This window comes from Candida parapsilosis, contig 005809 (assembly GCF_000182765.1).
Source record: "Candida parapsilosis strain CDC317 annotated contig 005809".
Lineage (NCBI taxonomy): Eukaryota > Fungi > Ascomycota > Pichiomycetes > Serinales > Debaryomycetaceae > Lodderomyces > Lodderomyces parapsilosis.
This window is the reverse complement of record NW_023503281.1, coordinates 986,691-1,002,622: the sequence shown is the minus strand read 5'-3', so window position 1 is coordinate 1,002,622 and position 15,932 is coordinate 986,691. Positions and strand designations below refer to the sequence as shown.

Below are 15,932 nucleotides of genomic sequence, written 5' to 3'. Positions count from 1 at the left end.
AAGTTCTAGCTTCGATATTACCAATCCGCCAATCGTCCGCCTTGAAATCATACATAAACGTTTGGCAAATTTACGGGATCGAGATCTTTGTTAAATCACAAAGCCTCCAAAAAGGATCTGAAGGATTCTACTTGATTAAGTCATCAAAAAATTGTTCATTTTAGAAACAAATAGAAACACTGTCCTGAAAACCATTCTGTACACGATTCTCTACACTGTCGTACCCCTCTTCCCCTAAACCTTCAATGCGACTTGTTCTTCAGTAATGTACTTTTCAAATGGTTTCAAAGCCTCAGCTACATCTTGCTTGACAAACTTCTCAGTTTGTTGAGGAGCTCTACCAACAAATGTGCTTGGATTCAACAAATCATCCAAATCTCCCCAGATTGGTTTGAAATATTCTGTGTTTCTCACACGTTCAATCAAGTCATTATCGCCACCTTCTTGTTTAACTACTGCGGAAGCTTGATGAGACAACACTCTAATTTCTTCATGGCAATCTTGCCTTGATCCACCTTTTTCAACCATAGCCATAATGATATTTTCAGTAGCCATAAATGGTAATTCTGAATTGATTCTACGCTCAATGACTTTTGGATACACAACCAATCCGGATGTGATATTCAACATGGTTGATAACAAGATATCAACAGTCAAAAATGCTGAAGGTAAACTGATTCTTCTAATTGCTGAATCGTCCAAAGTTCTTTCAAACCATTGAACTGAAGCAGTCTGAACTGCATCACTGAACAATCCACCCAAGTGTCTGGCCAATGAACAAACACGTTCACATCTCATTGGATTACGCTTGTAAGCCATGGCACTGGATCCAATTTGTGATTTTTCAAATGGTTCCTCAATTTCTTTCAAGTTGGCCAATAATCGAACATCAGTTGCAAATTTATGAGCAGTGGCACCAAAACTAGCTAATGGTGCCAATACATCAATATCAATCTTACGTGAGTAAGTTTGTCCAGTGACTGGGTAAACAGTATTGAAACCCAACAATTCAACAACACGTTTGTCCAATTTTTCAACTTTTTCATGGTCACCATGAAACAATGACAAGAACGAAGCTTGTGTACCAGTGGTACCTTTAACACCTCTCAATCCAATATCATTTCTAGCTCTGACAAAGTTTCTTAAATCCCACAACAATTCCTGTAACCACAAAGTAGCTCTTTTACCAACAGTAGTCAATTGAGCTGGTTGGAAATGAGTCCATCCCAAAACTGGCAAATCCTTGTATTCCAAAGCAAACTTGCTCAATCTGTCAATAACATTAACCAATTTAGGAATTAAAATATCATAAGCATCTCTTAAAAAGATCAAATCAGCATTATCAGTAACAAAACACGAAGTTGCGCCCAAATGAATAATACCAGCGGCAGCAGGGCAAGTTTCACCGAATATGTGAACATGAGCCATAACATCATGACGCACTTTACTTTCTTCAACAGCAGCATCTTGAATTTCCTTGTCAGTGATGGTCAAATGCTTCGACATTTGCTCAATTGCTTCATCGGTGATCATATCCAAGCCAACTTCTTTTTCAGCTTTGGCCAAGTTCAACCATAATTTACGCCACGTGGAGAATCTATTCCTGAGGGAAAAAATAGCAGACATCTCTTCAGATGCGTATCTTGATGACAAGGGAGTAGCATATTTGTCGTATTCGGAAGTCATTGTGATTCTTGTGTATCTGTTTGTCGTGGTGGGTAGCTGAAAAGAAGAAGTGGAAATCAATTCACCTTAAGATGATTTCCTTTAGGAATTTTTTCAAAGTTTAGTTTTGTTGCATGTTTTCTGCATCGCTTTTTTTCTGTTGCATTTTTTTCTCAAATTAAACTGCAAATTAAAAATCTGACTCTGATTCAAACTTCGAGATAACATAGCCCGGTATAAATGCTGCTGTTTGTAAGCCCATGGGGAAGTAGAAGACTGGCAGACCGAATTGCAATAAGCTCCTGTATTTGAAAGCTGAACTTACCCTTTTTACCTTCACCTCAAATTGAAACCAATGCAACCTGTTCTATTGAAGTTTAGAAAACGCCCCGGAGCAGTGGCATTTAGTTCGCATCAATTGTATGTCCTATTAGCATTGGCAAAGTGGTAAATGCTCGACCTAAATGATGCAGCAAAGTTGTTAAACCAAAAAACAAAAAAAAAAAGTGACGCCATAATATCTAGCGACCGCCTTTAGCGTGAACACCTCAAGTTTGGGTACAGTCCTCTCAAATCGAGCAAGCGCCCAAAATTGCGTTTGTGTTGACACATAGTCAGAGAATCCCTTGCATTGGTGAGCAGATACGCCTTTCCCCTTATGACCTCAACCGCAACCGTTTACACAAACAACTCCAATCACATACACTCAAAAGGAATCAGTCCACCTTTTTGTATCACATTGTATCTTATCGATCCACTACTTATTATCATTTTTTGGTCCACTTAGTTGTTTGGCATTCATTTTTAAATTTTCTTCCATCGGAACATGCAGAAAAAAATGAAATTCTCTTCCAACGGAACATTTTATAAACTCCCCAGATTGTATCAAAAACTGAAAAATTTCACCCCATTCCCCACATAACTCCTTCTCTATGAGCCAACCTTCAGAAGAATTTGCCTCTGTCTCACCCGTTCAATCGGAGATAGTAGTAGACACCGAGTTGACCCAGTCAAAGAAACGCCGAGTTACGAAATCACCCGATACTGCATCATCTTCAGCACACGAAACAAGAAAATTAGCTCAAGCGTCAAGGACTCTTCGGGCTTGCGAATTATGCCGGAAACAAAAGACCCGTTGTTTTAGATCTCCTGAATACCCCACGTCATGTTTACGATGCCGATTTCTAAGCAAGACTTGTTCGTTCAAGTTGGAAGAACAGGAGTCATCAGAGACACCACATCCAGTCACCAATAATGACAATGACCTGAAACTTGATTTGATTTTGGGAAAAGTTAATGAGTTGTTGCACATTGTGAAAAATAGTCATGTGGGTAATAACGCACCAGGTGGTGAGGAGCAATTGATAAACAATGATGCTCGTTTATTACTAGAAACAGCCAGCTCGATGCAAAATCCTCATCATCATGTCAATTCCAACACTTTATTGAATGTTGAGATCTTGGAACAGTCCATACCCGAATTTCAAAGTGCTACTCAGAGTTTGGTAATATCACCATTTTCGATTATAAAGAATCAAATGAGGAATGAGCATTGTCCAACTCCTATTCAAAATTTATATCAAACAGGAAACAATTCAACTATAACAAGACCGAGTAACATCATTGAATTGGGAATAATGACAGAAGAAGAAGTGGTTAATGTGGTTGGCAACTTTAGAAGAAATTATGGTCGTTGGGTGTCATTCCCCAACACTTTGTCTACGGAGCAATTGGTCAAGGACCTTCAACTGAAATCACCACTACTTTTAACCACTTGTTGTTGTATCAGTTACCGCTATTCTGCTAATACGGACAGAGACAATCAACAACGAATCATCCAATTAGTGAAGGTGCTCATCAAAGAACTTAATCATAATTTTACCAGATTCACATCATTCACCAATAATGATTATGGCTTGGTTGAATTTTTCCAAAGTCTTGCCGTGTTGAGTTTATATGCAGTGTCAATATCATCAGTCGTGACCGGTATAGATCATGGTGATCCTGAGTTGGTTGGGTTCAACTTGGACCCTTGGCAGTTGTCAAGTATTGGTATCACCACTTTTCTCACTAAATCAACATTCCAATTATTCAAGACAAAGAGAAACACTACTGATGATGGGTATGAAACATTGACAATACTACGTATATACAATCACTTGTGTTTGGTGCACCTCATCAATTGCATTTTCTCGGGGAGAATTTGTATCTTGGATGATGCGAGAATTCGTTATTGTACATCGGCATTGACATTGTTCAATGCCACCAATTTCGATGGCCGCATGGTCGCGGAGATCAATATTCTTCATATAACTTATAAATATCTTCAAAGGAATGACGATGTTAATACACCGCAAAGTTTATATGATTTCCATTTCAATGATGTCATTAAAGAAGTTCAAAATTGGTTTCAGAATTGGGATTATTTAATTCAACAACCAGCATTGCAATTTGCCGAGTTCAACTACCATTTTTGTTCAATTTTGATCCATCTTGCCTATAGTTTTGAAAAATTGCAACTGGCAGGCAATGGTGGTGGTGAGGGTGACTTGAATGTATTTCTTCAACAAAATATTTTGGATCCAATTTTGAAGCAGTGTCAGCAGCAAAATTTGCTAGCAATGTATCAGCATACAAGGGCAGTCCTCGATCATGTGAAGCAAATCACCAGTGAGTCATACTTTGCTTACTTGTCAGATCAAATTCACTTTTGCTTCTATTTTAGTGGGGTACTTTTATCTAGAATTATACACGTTGCTATGACTAGTAACCTATCTCATATTGAAGAGTTCAAGGACATTAATACCAAAAGGGGACTAACTCGCCAGTTGCAGCCCATTGTCAATTTGACGAAAAAAATTGATGGTTTTTTATCAACTTCTGATCCAATTATACTAGCAAAGTATAATGCAGGTTTGAGACATTGCATTGATGAAGTATTAAATACCTAGCTATACTACTTTAGATGCCCTTTGTAATTTCCCTCCATGTAGTCTATATGTACAAATGCTCTTTCGACCATGGGCAAACTTTCAATACTATACTGTAACGCTTCAGCGATATCGTGACAATCTTTAAAACTCAAATCAAACTTGTCGTTAGCAAACACGAGATCAACTTCAACATTCAAATTATCGCCAACATGGTATATTTTTAATGCAGTGATTCGTTTAATTGGCTCAGCAAATCGACAACAAAGATACAACACAACCTTGTACTCCAAAGGATCAGCTACTGCACCAGTGAGATTGCTTATATGTTGAAAAGCTGTTTTGCCCCAATTGAAAATGATGTACATTGACAATAGCAAAGCTCCCAATGGATCAAACCACCAAATACTAAAGACGTGACCAAGCCAGGGCATTAACAATGAGACTGTATTGAACACTATATCAGTCATGGCATCCTGCGCAAGAGCCTGAACTGACGACGATTGACTTTTCGAACACCAAATCCAACATCCCAATTTAGCGACAATTGTTATAACCATAATCAAAATTGCATCAAATCCAATGGTTGCTGGAACTTTTTGTTCAGGTGTACTGAAAAAAAGCCTTCTGAACGATTCTTGCCCAACTTGAAAAAATGAAATTATGATAATGATTGAGAAAATGAGCACTCCCAAGGGCTCCAATCTTGATCTTCCAACTGGGTAAGAATGTTGCACTTTCCAGTTATTCTGTGCTGCCAATCGATTGACAACATAGATGATGAAAGTCGATAAAAAATCCAAGACCGAATCAACCAATGATGCCACCACAGAAAGAGAATTTGTAAGCAATGTTACAGCTATTTTGCCCACAAGAAGCAAGATATTGACGAGGAAATTAACCAAAATAGCTGTCAATACTTGAGTGTTATTTTCCTCTTCATTGTAACCTAGAAATTTAGATCCATCATTGGCAACATTACCTGGAACATCGTAAAACCGGGAAAACTTAGATAACGACGCGTCATTTCCTCGCTCCATATCCGGACCTTGCAATGAATCGTAACTCTTTTTCCCATTTACTAAAGTTTCCTTGTCGCCATTTTTTACACTCACAGGGCTTGCTGGCTCTTCTGTTTCTTCAATATTATCCAACAAAACTCCACGAAATGATTCTCCACTGCCATAATTACTCAACATATTGTAATGGATTTTGCCAGCATCAAGAAAGTTATCAATTTCTTGGAACTTGGTAATCAAGTAATTTTGCTCTTCATAGTAGGCTCTAACTTCTTTGTTCTTGATTTTCTGTACATCATCTCTATAATGTGCATACCAATTGCACAATGGCTTTGCATTCCCAATTAATCTTAGTGGTCTTAGGCTACTGACAAGCTCCACGAGATTTCTTCCTCTAGACTCATTGAAAAGGCTTTCATGCAAAGATGTGGTACTCTCATCATGTGCTTGGTAAAATAAAGGTTGTGATGCTTGCACATTATTCAAATTACTTGGGTTATAGCCATCAGTAGCAGAATTTGGATTGGTTACTGAGTGATGACTGGATAACAACCTATGGAAAAGGGGTCTATCTGGTCTCATTTTCATATAATCGCTAGCTGAGAATGACAGACGCCTCCTGGGGCAACCAAACTCCTCAAACTCGGTGTAGTCAGATTGCATTAAACTGTTAAGAGCGTTGCCTGACCTTGAGCGGGAGGAAAAATTGGGTGACCTCAGTCTTTCTCTAAACCTGTTTGGTGATGCTGCCGATGCAAGTGCTGGTGTTGAGTATTGAGCATGACGCAAGTGGTTAGGTAAATTGTTATGGCTAATTGGTGAACGCTTGTTAGTCAGTATGCCATCTCGATTGTTGACAATGAGAGGTTGTATTTCGTCGTCGGAATAGTCTTTGGTACCCATAGTCGGTTGTGTGTGGTAGTATAGATGCGTGATGATAAGCTTCCAGTGTATGTTTGTTTAGATGCGCAGATTAGATATACAATTGATATGCATAAATGGACCCTAAACCTGAAAGAAAAAAATTGCAACCAAATAAACACAATTGAAATTTAGGATAATTAGTATTTGAGTAACAAAATGGAGTGATTTTGATATGATCAAGTGGTGTGAAGCATCAAAAGGACCCCTTTTTCCTTTTTCGAGTTTCTTTTCGTAGTGAAACCATTATTATAATTCCAGTTTATGACGGAGTTGCGAGCACCTTACAATCACCCAATGAGAAGATCGTTTACTGCAATTTACTGAATTATCCACACGCGAAGAGTATTTTGTGATTGAATAGTTCAATTTGCTTATCACACTAATTGGTGTTTTTAATCTCTCATAACTTGATGTTAGCTATTTACCCGGCACAATATCAGTAACAGAGGAGGAGAGAAACAATTTGAAATTTTTATTTTTCATTGGAAAAAAATTTTCTCAGATGATATACTTACCAACCTTTTTCTTCAGCAGAAGTTCATTTAAGTCAATAATGCCACGAATGGTAGGACGACCTTTGTGTCGTCACTAACACCGTGTCTTAATTGGTATGTCAATATCAATGTCTTTCCAAGGGGAATCACTTTATTGTGATTTTTCTCCTCCTTCTTTCAATGCACTTTTCAACATGATTAAACTCAATGATATAACTTTTTATAACTGAGGATGTACATGCAGGACATATTGTTAAGGAATTCTTCGTTTATGATTGTGATTGACTGTATGGAACTGGAAATGTGGATGGTGGTTATTTGGTTCAGTTGTGCTAACTTTACATTTTAGTATGTTTTCATATCACCACCTAAAAGAATCCCCCAAAATGATATTTTGAATATGATGAATATGTTTCCTACATTTTTTCTGTCCGGTGACTCGTGATCCAATGGATAAATTTACATGCATCACCATCTGACTTTTACAAAGTATCTTTTCCTTTGGAATTCTTTAAGTTGTGTTGACCTAGAGGGAAGTCAACATTTTACTAACTAATTATCAAAAAAGGGTATGTTTCGACTTTTGTCTTGTGGAAATGTCATTCATTATGATGAAAAGTATATGTTATCAGTTCTGCTTCTGAACCAAATAATCTGAAGATACCAACTTTACCAAAGCTCTAGAATTACTCTGATTATGAATGACATTCACCATATTTGCCGAGTGATTTTTACTAACTAATCTATTAGAGTTTATAGAACAAATGCAAATGATATATTCTTCAATTCAACTGTCGTAGTGTTTCAACTTCAACTCTCGTAGCGTTTCAACTTCAACTCTATACATTGAATACAACTACTTTACCATCAATACCCGAAGTTGAAACTTGTCCATTAGCAAAGTTTTTAATGCTGACAATTGTGTTTTGATGAATTGTGGTTAAAGCTTTAGCTGCCTTTCCATGCCCACCACTTGGCTTACCAGCTCTTCCTTTCAAGTCCATTTGCTTAAACATATTCAAAGCTTGGTGAGAAGAAATTTCCTCGTCATCGTCATCACCATTAACTTTTGGTGGCTCTTTAGTTAAATCTTTTTGCTCTTCAATTTGGTAAGCTTCTTGCCAATTTTGCTCGTCACCTTTAAATACAACCAAATTACAATTGAAACCACCAACAACAATTGAATTGTCTGAAGACCAAACTACGGACCTAAATGGTAAATAATTTGTCTTGACATTCAATATTGATTTCGGCTCAAGTCCCTCACCTTGTGGGTAAACGACTCCAATTGAAGAATCATGAGACACCCAAGCTAATGCATTTCCATTGGGACTAAACTTAACGCTATGCACCCATGCGTTTGTTTCATTTGTGAAATCACCACACAATGTTTGAAAGGGCAATTTTGAGCCCCATACACTAGGCTCTGGCTTAGAATCAATTCCCTTGATGTAACCACTAAACACTCTAATATGACCATCGGTTGATCCACTGGCTAACAAAACACCATTTGGGTGCCAGTCGATGGTGGTGATGGTTGACTTGATTGGCTTTTTCAAATGTTTTGAAACCCACCAATCATTCTCTTGTTCGTAATAACAAACAGCAATCACCCTATCACCAGATCCAACAGCAAATTTTTGTCCATCTGGAGACCACCTACAAACAGTTGCGGCTCTGTTTATACGTAACAATACCAAAGTTGGTTTAAATTCCCCATTTTCGTATTCCCAAACCGAAGCATTTCTATCTTGAGAACAAGTCAAAATTCTAGATCCATCAGGTGAGATATCAACTGAGGTGACAGTTTTATCATGGTCACGTAATTCGGCAACCAATTTGGGCTTGGCTGATAAGTTGCTTGGGTTGACTTTGTAAATTTCCACCAAGTTTTCTTTGGTGATTGCTAAAATGGTACGGTCTGGTGAAAAAACATGGTCCTTGATGGGTAAATGGCCCAATTGATAAATAGCTGGAACTTTCGACATCACAATTGTAGATCAGTGTAGTAGTTCAGGAGTAACTCTCAACCAAACTTGAAGAAGAAATGTTGGACAAAATGGGGCAAATTTTGACAGTTGCCGAAAAGAAAAAAAAAAAATGCTGAAATTGGAGCCGACATTGGAGAGCTACGTCATCAAGAGATCTCGAAACTGTTACAACTAGCAAGAAAGCTATATACTTATACATGTAACACCTTTCAAGCCCTAATCATCTTGATGCTCTTGTTCTTGCTTAACCTTGACAAACTCTCTAACCTTTTCCCATCTTCTTTGGAAAGTTGGGTTTTTGATTTTAACCATTTCACCATCCAATCTATCGACAACTGTGGAAAACAAATTTCCAGTTTCTTTATTGTACAATATTCTCAACCAATAAAAGATTAAAAACAAAGTCAATTGAAAACCACTAGCGTTTCTAAAAAACAATGTTCTTATAACCAAGTAGAAAATAAGAAACAATTCATCGTATGCGATCCATGATGAGATTGTTGACGCATGTTTGAGAAAGGCACTCACATCCTTCACTTTGCTCAAGTGTAGAATGCTCAACAAAAAGTATGGCAAGATTTTAAACACTGATCTGAATGTAAAGCACCAAACTATAGTCAAGATCAAGTATTGGAAATTTTCATGACTTAATAATGTAGCCACTGGTGGTAAAAAATGTAATCCAAACTTGTGACTAAATGTGGAGGTCAATGCCACCGCTGAGCCAAGCAACGCTAATCTATAACAAATAGAATTAATATAGTAGACATTGGGCAACCAAAATACTTGAAAAAAGAATGAAATGGTGCCAAATACCACAGATGTGATGTGGCCAGCAAGCCATACTTTATATTTCATAGCATTCGTATCAGGCTGAGCTCTAACCAATTTCTTTTTGAACTTGTGATGTTTATCATTTGGGGTCTTGTTTGTTGGTGTGTCGGGCTTCGCTTGTTGTGGTGTTGAATCTTGTGTTTGATGTTGGTCGTGAGTACCAATTGACCCGTTTAGTTGGGATTCGGTGGTAGTAGCAGACATTGTGGGGAGAGGTGCCAGGTCTATAAAGTGATTGGGTATGTCACTACTTGCAAAAACAGCAATGCAAATGAAATTACCAAAACGTAAAAATGAAATTAGAATGAAATTAGTTTGTATGCAGGATTGTTACCAAGTCTTTCTCTTTTAGTTATGTCGACCTAAGTTCTCTCGTCTCTAGGTCGAAATGTAATCTACTCCGACCGAGATAGAGAGTACCTCCTATTGACGCACACAAAACGCGAGTCAAAATATGTGGAAACTGTAAACAAATACGCAACTTTTCAAAGCTCATATACAACAGACTCCAAAATATGGACATTGACTACACGACAAAGCCGAATCTCACTGAACTAGAAGCATCGGTGCTCATAGAGTATCAAAATATCAATGACACATTGATTCAACTAAATCAAAGGCTAAAAAGTCTCACAAATAAAGATGAGGTGGACGGGGGTGAAAGTATCAGACTGGTTGAAACATTGAGACAAATGGAAACAAAGCTACTGCTCATATACACCTTCTTTAGAGGTGCTGTTTATACACTATATGCTGATGTGGGTGAAGGCATGGAAGAGGATGGTGACACCCAGGTGGAAAGTGAAGAAGAAGTGGGCGACGATAATGATGCAGAGGAGTACGGCAAGGGTGCAAACGAACTACTGAGTATTTCTGATACTTGAAACGATACAGTTTATTTAAACTATATGATCTTATACAGGGTATCATCATAGACCAATTCAATGTCAGTGATGATGACGCCACGATTGATCAACAAATGATCAAAATCAATAGTACCAATATACTTTATCTTTCCCTGCTTGTTTGCTGACTTGTCAGTGACAACATATTCGCTTTGAAATTTCACCGCGTAGTCTCTATTTGGATTCAATGGCACTTTTTCTTTGCTTTGATGTACTTCGTGCACCTTGCCACTGGATTTTTCGTGTATCTTTGTCTCTGCATTGGAGCCGATCCTGGCCATGCCCAACCCAATTGGTGATAACGTGTCATCCTTGATGGAATTCCAATTTATAGTTTTAATTGCCCACCTGAAACCAAGACTGTTGCTCTTTTCATTCAAACTCGAGCTCTGGGTGATATTCATTTGCATTCCTGAAACACTGGGATGCAGCAATTCAATCCAAATGTTGAATTTTGAGTTATCCAAAGTGAGGTTCAAAGGTAGTCCAAATATTGCCCGTATTTTGTTATTTGAAGAAAGTTTTTCAAGAACGGCATACTTTATATTGTGCAGTTGCAATTCATGACAGTACTCTTCAACATCAGATTTGCTCCCGTTGCTGTTGTTGCTGTTGTTTTGTATCATTTCTGTAGTCAAGTAACTGTAATACCCCAAATCGATATAACGCAACCCTTCAGGGTAATTCAATGTCTTTTTCCATAGAATGTTTGAGTTAAACCATAGCGGCAAAAAGATTAACTTTTCGATGTTTGTCTCTTTGGAATGATTCAACTCATCCCTGATTTTAAAGTATTGTATAGTGGCGTATAGCATCATCGATAAACTCGATGACGTGGCTATAAGTATCAAAATCGTTCGAAAGGGTAGTCTTTTCCCGCCAAGAGATGAACCTTTAACTCCATTGCGATTCATATGTACTGCATTTTTAACTATTGTATCGTAATTTGCGTTGTTGAAATGACGGCGAAAGAGTGTAGTGTGTTTAAACTGCCTAGCAGGAAAAAATGTAAGCCTTGCAGGTAGCATGGCCCTTTTGATTGGCCTTGAAAGGAGAACATTACTAATCTTCTTGACGCTCATTGGTATTTGGGTTTTTTTGGCAACCGTAACGTGTTAAAATGTACAGAAGAACGTAATGTGGTAACTCGTACAGAAGAACGTGATTCCTTAGAGTGTGCGAAAAGAAAAGCCGCACAGATCATCATTCAAGCGTCTCTATCTATTGTCTACAACCTATCTAGTCTTCTAAACTCGCCCAGTCTATTTTCTTGCTTTCAAACTCTTCGAGCATCTTGAGCAACTCTTGTTTCTCCTTCTCTTCTTTCTCCTTGGCTGCTTGCTCATCTATGGAATCCAGCTTTTTGGAAAAGTGCCCACTTCCTCTCGTCAGTAGATTGGCCGGTTGCTTCCGTATATCTTTATTCGTGCTCTTTCGATTCTTTGCTCTAGGTGAACTTGCTTCTGGTATTTTGTGTTTAGCATCTTTGAAACTCATACTGTCCAATCTTTCTGCCAATGACTTACCCCGCGTGGGTTTTTGTTTAAAGCGCTGTTGCGTTTGCTCTTCCACCTCTTCCTCTTCCCAAACAGTAGCATCATCTGCATCTGCTTCTTCTCTTCTAGGGTCAATTGTAATCCTAGAAGCCAAAGATTGCGCAGCTTTAGTCGTAGGACCCTTGGCGTACAATTTATCAGAAACAACTGTTTCTACATCAGACTCCTCTACATGCCTAACCCCTGGAGCTTGGTGCACTTCCTGGTCCGTGGCAGGCTTCTCATGTATAGTGTGCTTGTTACCTCGTTTGTTTGGATGTCGTTTGCGATGGTCCTTATCTTGATGAAAGTTTGTTTCGTGGGGTCTACCACCAGTCCTTTTGACATGAGATCTACCACCACCACCATGATTGAAAGAGCTCTTCTCCTGTCTACCTCCTCCCACATGTGCCCTACTATTGTCTTTTTGGCCGTCACCACTGCTTGCCCATTGACTCTCTAATTTCGATGTCAGTGTTATAGGTTTGTTCCATTTACTATCCAACTTCTTCTCTAACTTTTCCTTGGAATCATTTGGTTTTTCCCCGCTGGTTTCTTCGGCTGCCCATATCGAAACCAATCCCATTTTTCTGGGTGATCAGATTAATTTGTTTGATTGTATCTCCGAAATCTTAGTCACTGATGACTTTATTTTTTTGTCTAGATTTTGCGATCGATGCTGGGCACAACAGAAAATAAAAAATAGACCACTACTCAGTATGTGGATTTCAAGCGATTGAAACCAGAGCGATAGCTGGGCCATAGTTGCCGTACTGAGAAGAGCTGCAAACAGCATGAAAGATCCTCTCTTCTCAATTACGACAACTTTCCTAATCCTTCAGTCAACTATAAGCATTTGCGATACACTCACTTTTGGTTTTGTAACTTCATTGTGAGACGGCTGTAACGGCTTGCGTAGTGAAGTTGTGATTGGATTCCCACAAGAGTATAGCAATTGAAGTGTGTGAAGTTTTGCTGTTTACAAATCACCGGATATAGCGCGATCGATAAAGGTTATCTCCATGGAGGACACTTGCATTCAACCAACTTTGCACGGTTGGGTAAAACAGTGGTGACTTCCATCGCGTAGACGCTTCTACTTCCCAATACGAATAGGTGCATACACGTAACAACGCAGCATCCTACCTAGTGCCCAAAAAATGCAATTCTGTCATCCGAAAAAAGTGACGCTTACTAAAAAAACCGTAATGCGCTTTATCCGCAATCGCCCTCACTTTTCAAGTGCTACACAAAAAATTGCATATGGAAATCTAGACAATAATTTCCAACAATTTAAATATTCATTTGCTATTCCCTTTTTCCACTTTCATTACTCTCTTCATTTTCTTTTTGAACTCACAACTCAATTAGACTCAATTGAATACGTTAACAATGTCATCATTTAAATTAGCTTCAGACTTGCCAGCTTGGAAAGAATTGGAACAACTCTACAAGAAAGAAGGTGAAAAATTCGATGTTAGAGCAGCATTTGCCAAAGATCCAAAAAGATTTGATGAATTTTCCCGCATTTTCACCAACTACGATGACTCAAAGATTCTTTTTGACTTTTCTAAAAACTTGATCAATCAGGAAATTCTTGACAAATTGATTCAATTGGCCAAGGAGGCTGGTGTGGAAAAATTGAGAGATGAGATGTTTGCCGGTGATCACATCAACACCACTGAAGATAGAGCAGTTTACCACGTTGCCTTGAGAAATGTCAAGAAACACAAAATGCCAGTTGACGGTAAGGACACAACTCAAGAAGTTTGGGACGTTTTGAACCACATGAAAGAATTTTCCGACCAAGTTAGAGATGGAGAATGGAAAGGTTACACCGGAAAAGCCATTACTGACGTGGTCAACATTGGTATTGGAGGTTCAGACCTTGGTCCAGTTATGGTTACTGAAGCTTTGAAATATTACAGCAAGCCAGGTTTGAATGCTCACTTTGTGTCAAACATTGATGGAACTGATATCGCTGAAGTGTTGAAAAAAGTTAACCCAGAAACAACATTGTTTTTGATTGCTTCAAAGACATTTACTACTGCTGAAACAATCACCAATGCCACTTCTGCAAAGAAATGGTTTTTGGAACACGCCAAAGATACCAAATACATTGCTCAACATTTTGCAGCTTTGTCCACAAATGAAAAGGAGGTCATCAAATTCGGAATTGATCCCAAGAATATGTTCGGCTTTGAAAGCTGGGTCGGTGGACGTTACTCGGTTTGGTCTGCCATTGGTTTATCAGTCGCCATCTACATAGGGTTTGACAACTTTGAAAAGTTTTTAGCTGGTGCTGAAGCTGTTGATGAGCATTTCTTGAAAACTCCATTGGAAAATAACATCCCAGTACTTGGTGGTTTGATTTCTGTTTGGTACAACAACTTCTTCAATGCCCAAACTCACTTGGTTGTGCCTTATGATCAATACTTACACAGATTCCCAGCCTATTTGCAGCAGTTGTCTATGGAATCAAATGGTAAGTCTGTCACCAGAGCCAATGTTTTCACAAACTATCAAACTGGTACCATCTTGTTTGGTGAACCTGCTACCAATGCTCAGCACTCGTTTTTCCAATTGGTCCATCAAGGTACCAAATTGATTCCAGCTGATTTTATTTTGGCTGCTCAATCCCACAACCCTATTGAAAACAACAAGCACCAAAAGATGTTGGCATCAAACTTTTTCGCCCAATCAGAAGCTTTGTTGAAAGGAAAGAGTGAAGAGCAAGTTAAGGCTGAAGGTACTACTGGAGGTTTGATTCCACACAAGGAATTTAGTGGTAACAGACCCACCACTTCCATCTTGGCTCAAAAGATTACACCAGCTGCATTGGGAGCATTGATTGCTTATTATGAACATGTCACATTCACTGAAGGTGCCATTTGGAACATCAACTCGTTTGACCAATGGGGTGTTGAGTTGGGTAAAGTTTTGGCCAAGGTCATTGGAACCGAGTTGGAGGATAAGAAATCAGTTGGTTCTCATGATCCATCTACCAACGGTTTGATCAATACTTTCAAACAATGGGAGTAGTTAAGTAGTCAAGTAGTCTAAATAACAGTTTGTGTTTTGATAAGGGTATAGCTTTGGTAGCGGCGATGACGTAAAAGACATTTTTTTGAGAAAAATCATTGCAGACCTTTAAATATAAGCTAACGACAAAACGCCATGCTGTCTGAATTTGAAGCTGACGGACCTCAACTGGACGAAGAGTTGGACTATCCGCTCAGGATTGTTTTAGTCACAGATGAACCTAAGTCAAAAGAGTCGGAAATGGAAGAAATACTTGTGGACACGATATCAAGTTTTAAATTGATGCATGCATTTTTTGATGCATTCGATGAGGCAGTAGCAATACCGAATGAGGGGCATATAAAATATGAAGTCGGTAGTGATGGCTTAGTTGTTATTATAGTTGACGACACGAAGTTGAAAGACAGTGTGGTAAAGTTTGTTGAAGAATATGATCTGAAGTTGAAGGAAAAGGAAGAGAAGGAGGAAAGAAGGGAAGAAGAAGAACTTCAGTCCAAAAAGAAGAAGAGCAAGTCAAATGCTTAGATAGATTCTGATGCAATCGACTATATAATGAGAGTCAAGCAACAACTCATATATGGGTGGGAACAATA

The 15,932-nt window shown here is 38.5% G+C and overlaps 10 protein-coding genes across 10 annotated transcripts; 4 read left to right on the top strand and 6 right to left on the bottom strand. All coding sequences in view use genetic code 12, as the record gives it.

Moving 5' to 3' along the window:
* Nucleotides 1-234: 234 nt before the first annotated feature.
* On the bottom strand, nucleotides 235-1,686 carry ADE13 (adenylosuccinase; the record flags this gene model as incomplete). The annotated part of the gene is made up of 1 exon (XM_036809381.1): nucleotides 235-1,686. The coding sequence occupies one exon, from the start codon at nucleotides 1,684-1,686 to the stop codon at nucleotides 235-237; it is 1,452 nt and encodes a 483-aa protein (XP_036666023.1).
* Nucleotides 1,687-2,597: 911 nt separating this feature from the next.
* On the top strand, nucleotides 2,598-4,616 carry ZCF19 (Zcf19p; the record flags this gene model as incomplete). The annotated part of the gene is made up of 1 exon (XM_036809380.1): nucleotides 2,598-4,616. One exon carries the CDS (start codon nucleotides 2,598-2,600, stop codon nucleotides 4,614-4,616), a length of 2,019 nt encoding a protein of 672 aa, XP_036666022.1.
* Nucleotides 4,617-4,621: 5 nt separating this feature from the next.
* On the bottom strand, nucleotides 4,622-6,517 carry CPAR2_204940 (uncharacterized protein; the record flags this gene model as incomplete). The annotated part of the gene is made up of 1 exon (XM_036809378.1): nucleotides 4,622-6,517. The coding sequence occupies one exon, from the start codon at nucleotides 6,515-6,517 to the stop codon at nucleotides 4,622-4,624; it is 1,896 nt and encodes a 631-aa protein (XP_036666021.1).
* A 1,354-nt stretch (nucleotides 6,518-7,871) lies between these two features.
* Nucleotides 7,872-9,020, bottom strand: ARC40 (Arc40p; the record flags this gene model as incomplete). Its single annotated transcript, XM_036809377.1, has 1 exon — nucleotides 7,872-9,020. One exon carries the CDS (start codon nucleotides 9,018-9,020, stop codon nucleotides 7,872-7,874), a length of 1,149 nt encoding a protein of 382 aa, XP_036666020.1.
* A 219-nt stretch (nucleotides 9,021-9,239) lies between these two features.
* On the bottom strand, nucleotides 9,240-10,061 carry CPAR2_204920 (uncharacterized protein; the record flags this gene model as incomplete). The annotated part of the gene is made up of 1 exon (XM_036809376.1): nucleotides 9,240-10,061. One exon carries the CDS (start codon nucleotides 10,059-10,061, stop codon nucleotides 9,240-9,242), a length of 822 nt encoding a protein of 273 aa, XP_036666019.1.
* A 311-nt stretch (nucleotides 10,062-10,372) lies between these two features.
* Nucleotides 10,373-10,741, top strand: DAD3 (Dad3p; the record flags this gene model as incomplete). The annotated part of the gene is made up of 1 exon (XM_036809375.1): nucleotides 10,373-10,741. One exon carries the CDS (start codon nucleotides 10,373-10,375, stop codon nucleotides 10,739-10,741), a length of 369 nt encoding a protein of 122 aa, XP_036666018.1.
* A 20-nt stretch (nucleotides 10,742-10,761) lies between these two features.
* On the bottom strand, nucleotides 10,762-11,844 carry CPAR2_204900 (uncharacterized protein; the record flags this gene model as incomplete). Its single annotated transcript, XM_036809374.1, has 1 exon — nucleotides 10,762-11,844. One exon carries the CDS (start codon nucleotides 11,842-11,844, stop codon nucleotides 10,762-10,764), a length of 1,083 nt encoding a protein of 360 aa, XP_036666017.1.
* A 157-nt stretch (nucleotides 11,845-12,001) lies between these two features.
* On the bottom strand, nucleotides 12,002-12,883 carry FGR50 (Fgr50p; the record flags this gene model as incomplete). Its single annotated transcript, XM_036809373.1, has 1 exon — nucleotides 12,002-12,883. One exon carries the CDS (start codon nucleotides 12,881-12,883, stop codon nucleotides 12,002-12,004), a length of 882 nt encoding a protein of 293 aa, XP_036666016.1.
* Nucleotides 12,884-13,689: 806 nt separating this feature from the next.
* On the top strand, nucleotides 13,690-15,339 carry PGI1 (glucose-6-phosphate isomerase; the record flags this gene model as incomplete). The annotated part of the gene is made up of 1 exon (XM_036809372.1): nucleotides 13,690-15,339. The coding sequence occupies one exon, from the start codon at nucleotides 13,690-13,692 to the stop codon at nucleotides 15,337-15,339; it is 1,650 nt and encodes a 549-aa protein (XP_036666015.1).
* Nucleotides 15,340-15,474: 135 nt separating this feature from the next.
* On the top strand, nucleotides 15,475-15,864 carry CPAR2_204870 (uncharacterized protein; the record flags this gene model as incomplete). Its single annotated transcript, XM_036809371.1, has 1 exon — nucleotides 15,475-15,864. One exon carries the CDS (start codon nucleotides 15,475-15,477, stop codon nucleotides 15,862-15,864), a length of 390 nt encoding a protein of 129 aa, XP_036666014.1.
* Nucleotides 15,865-15,932: the final 68 nt, after the last annotated feature.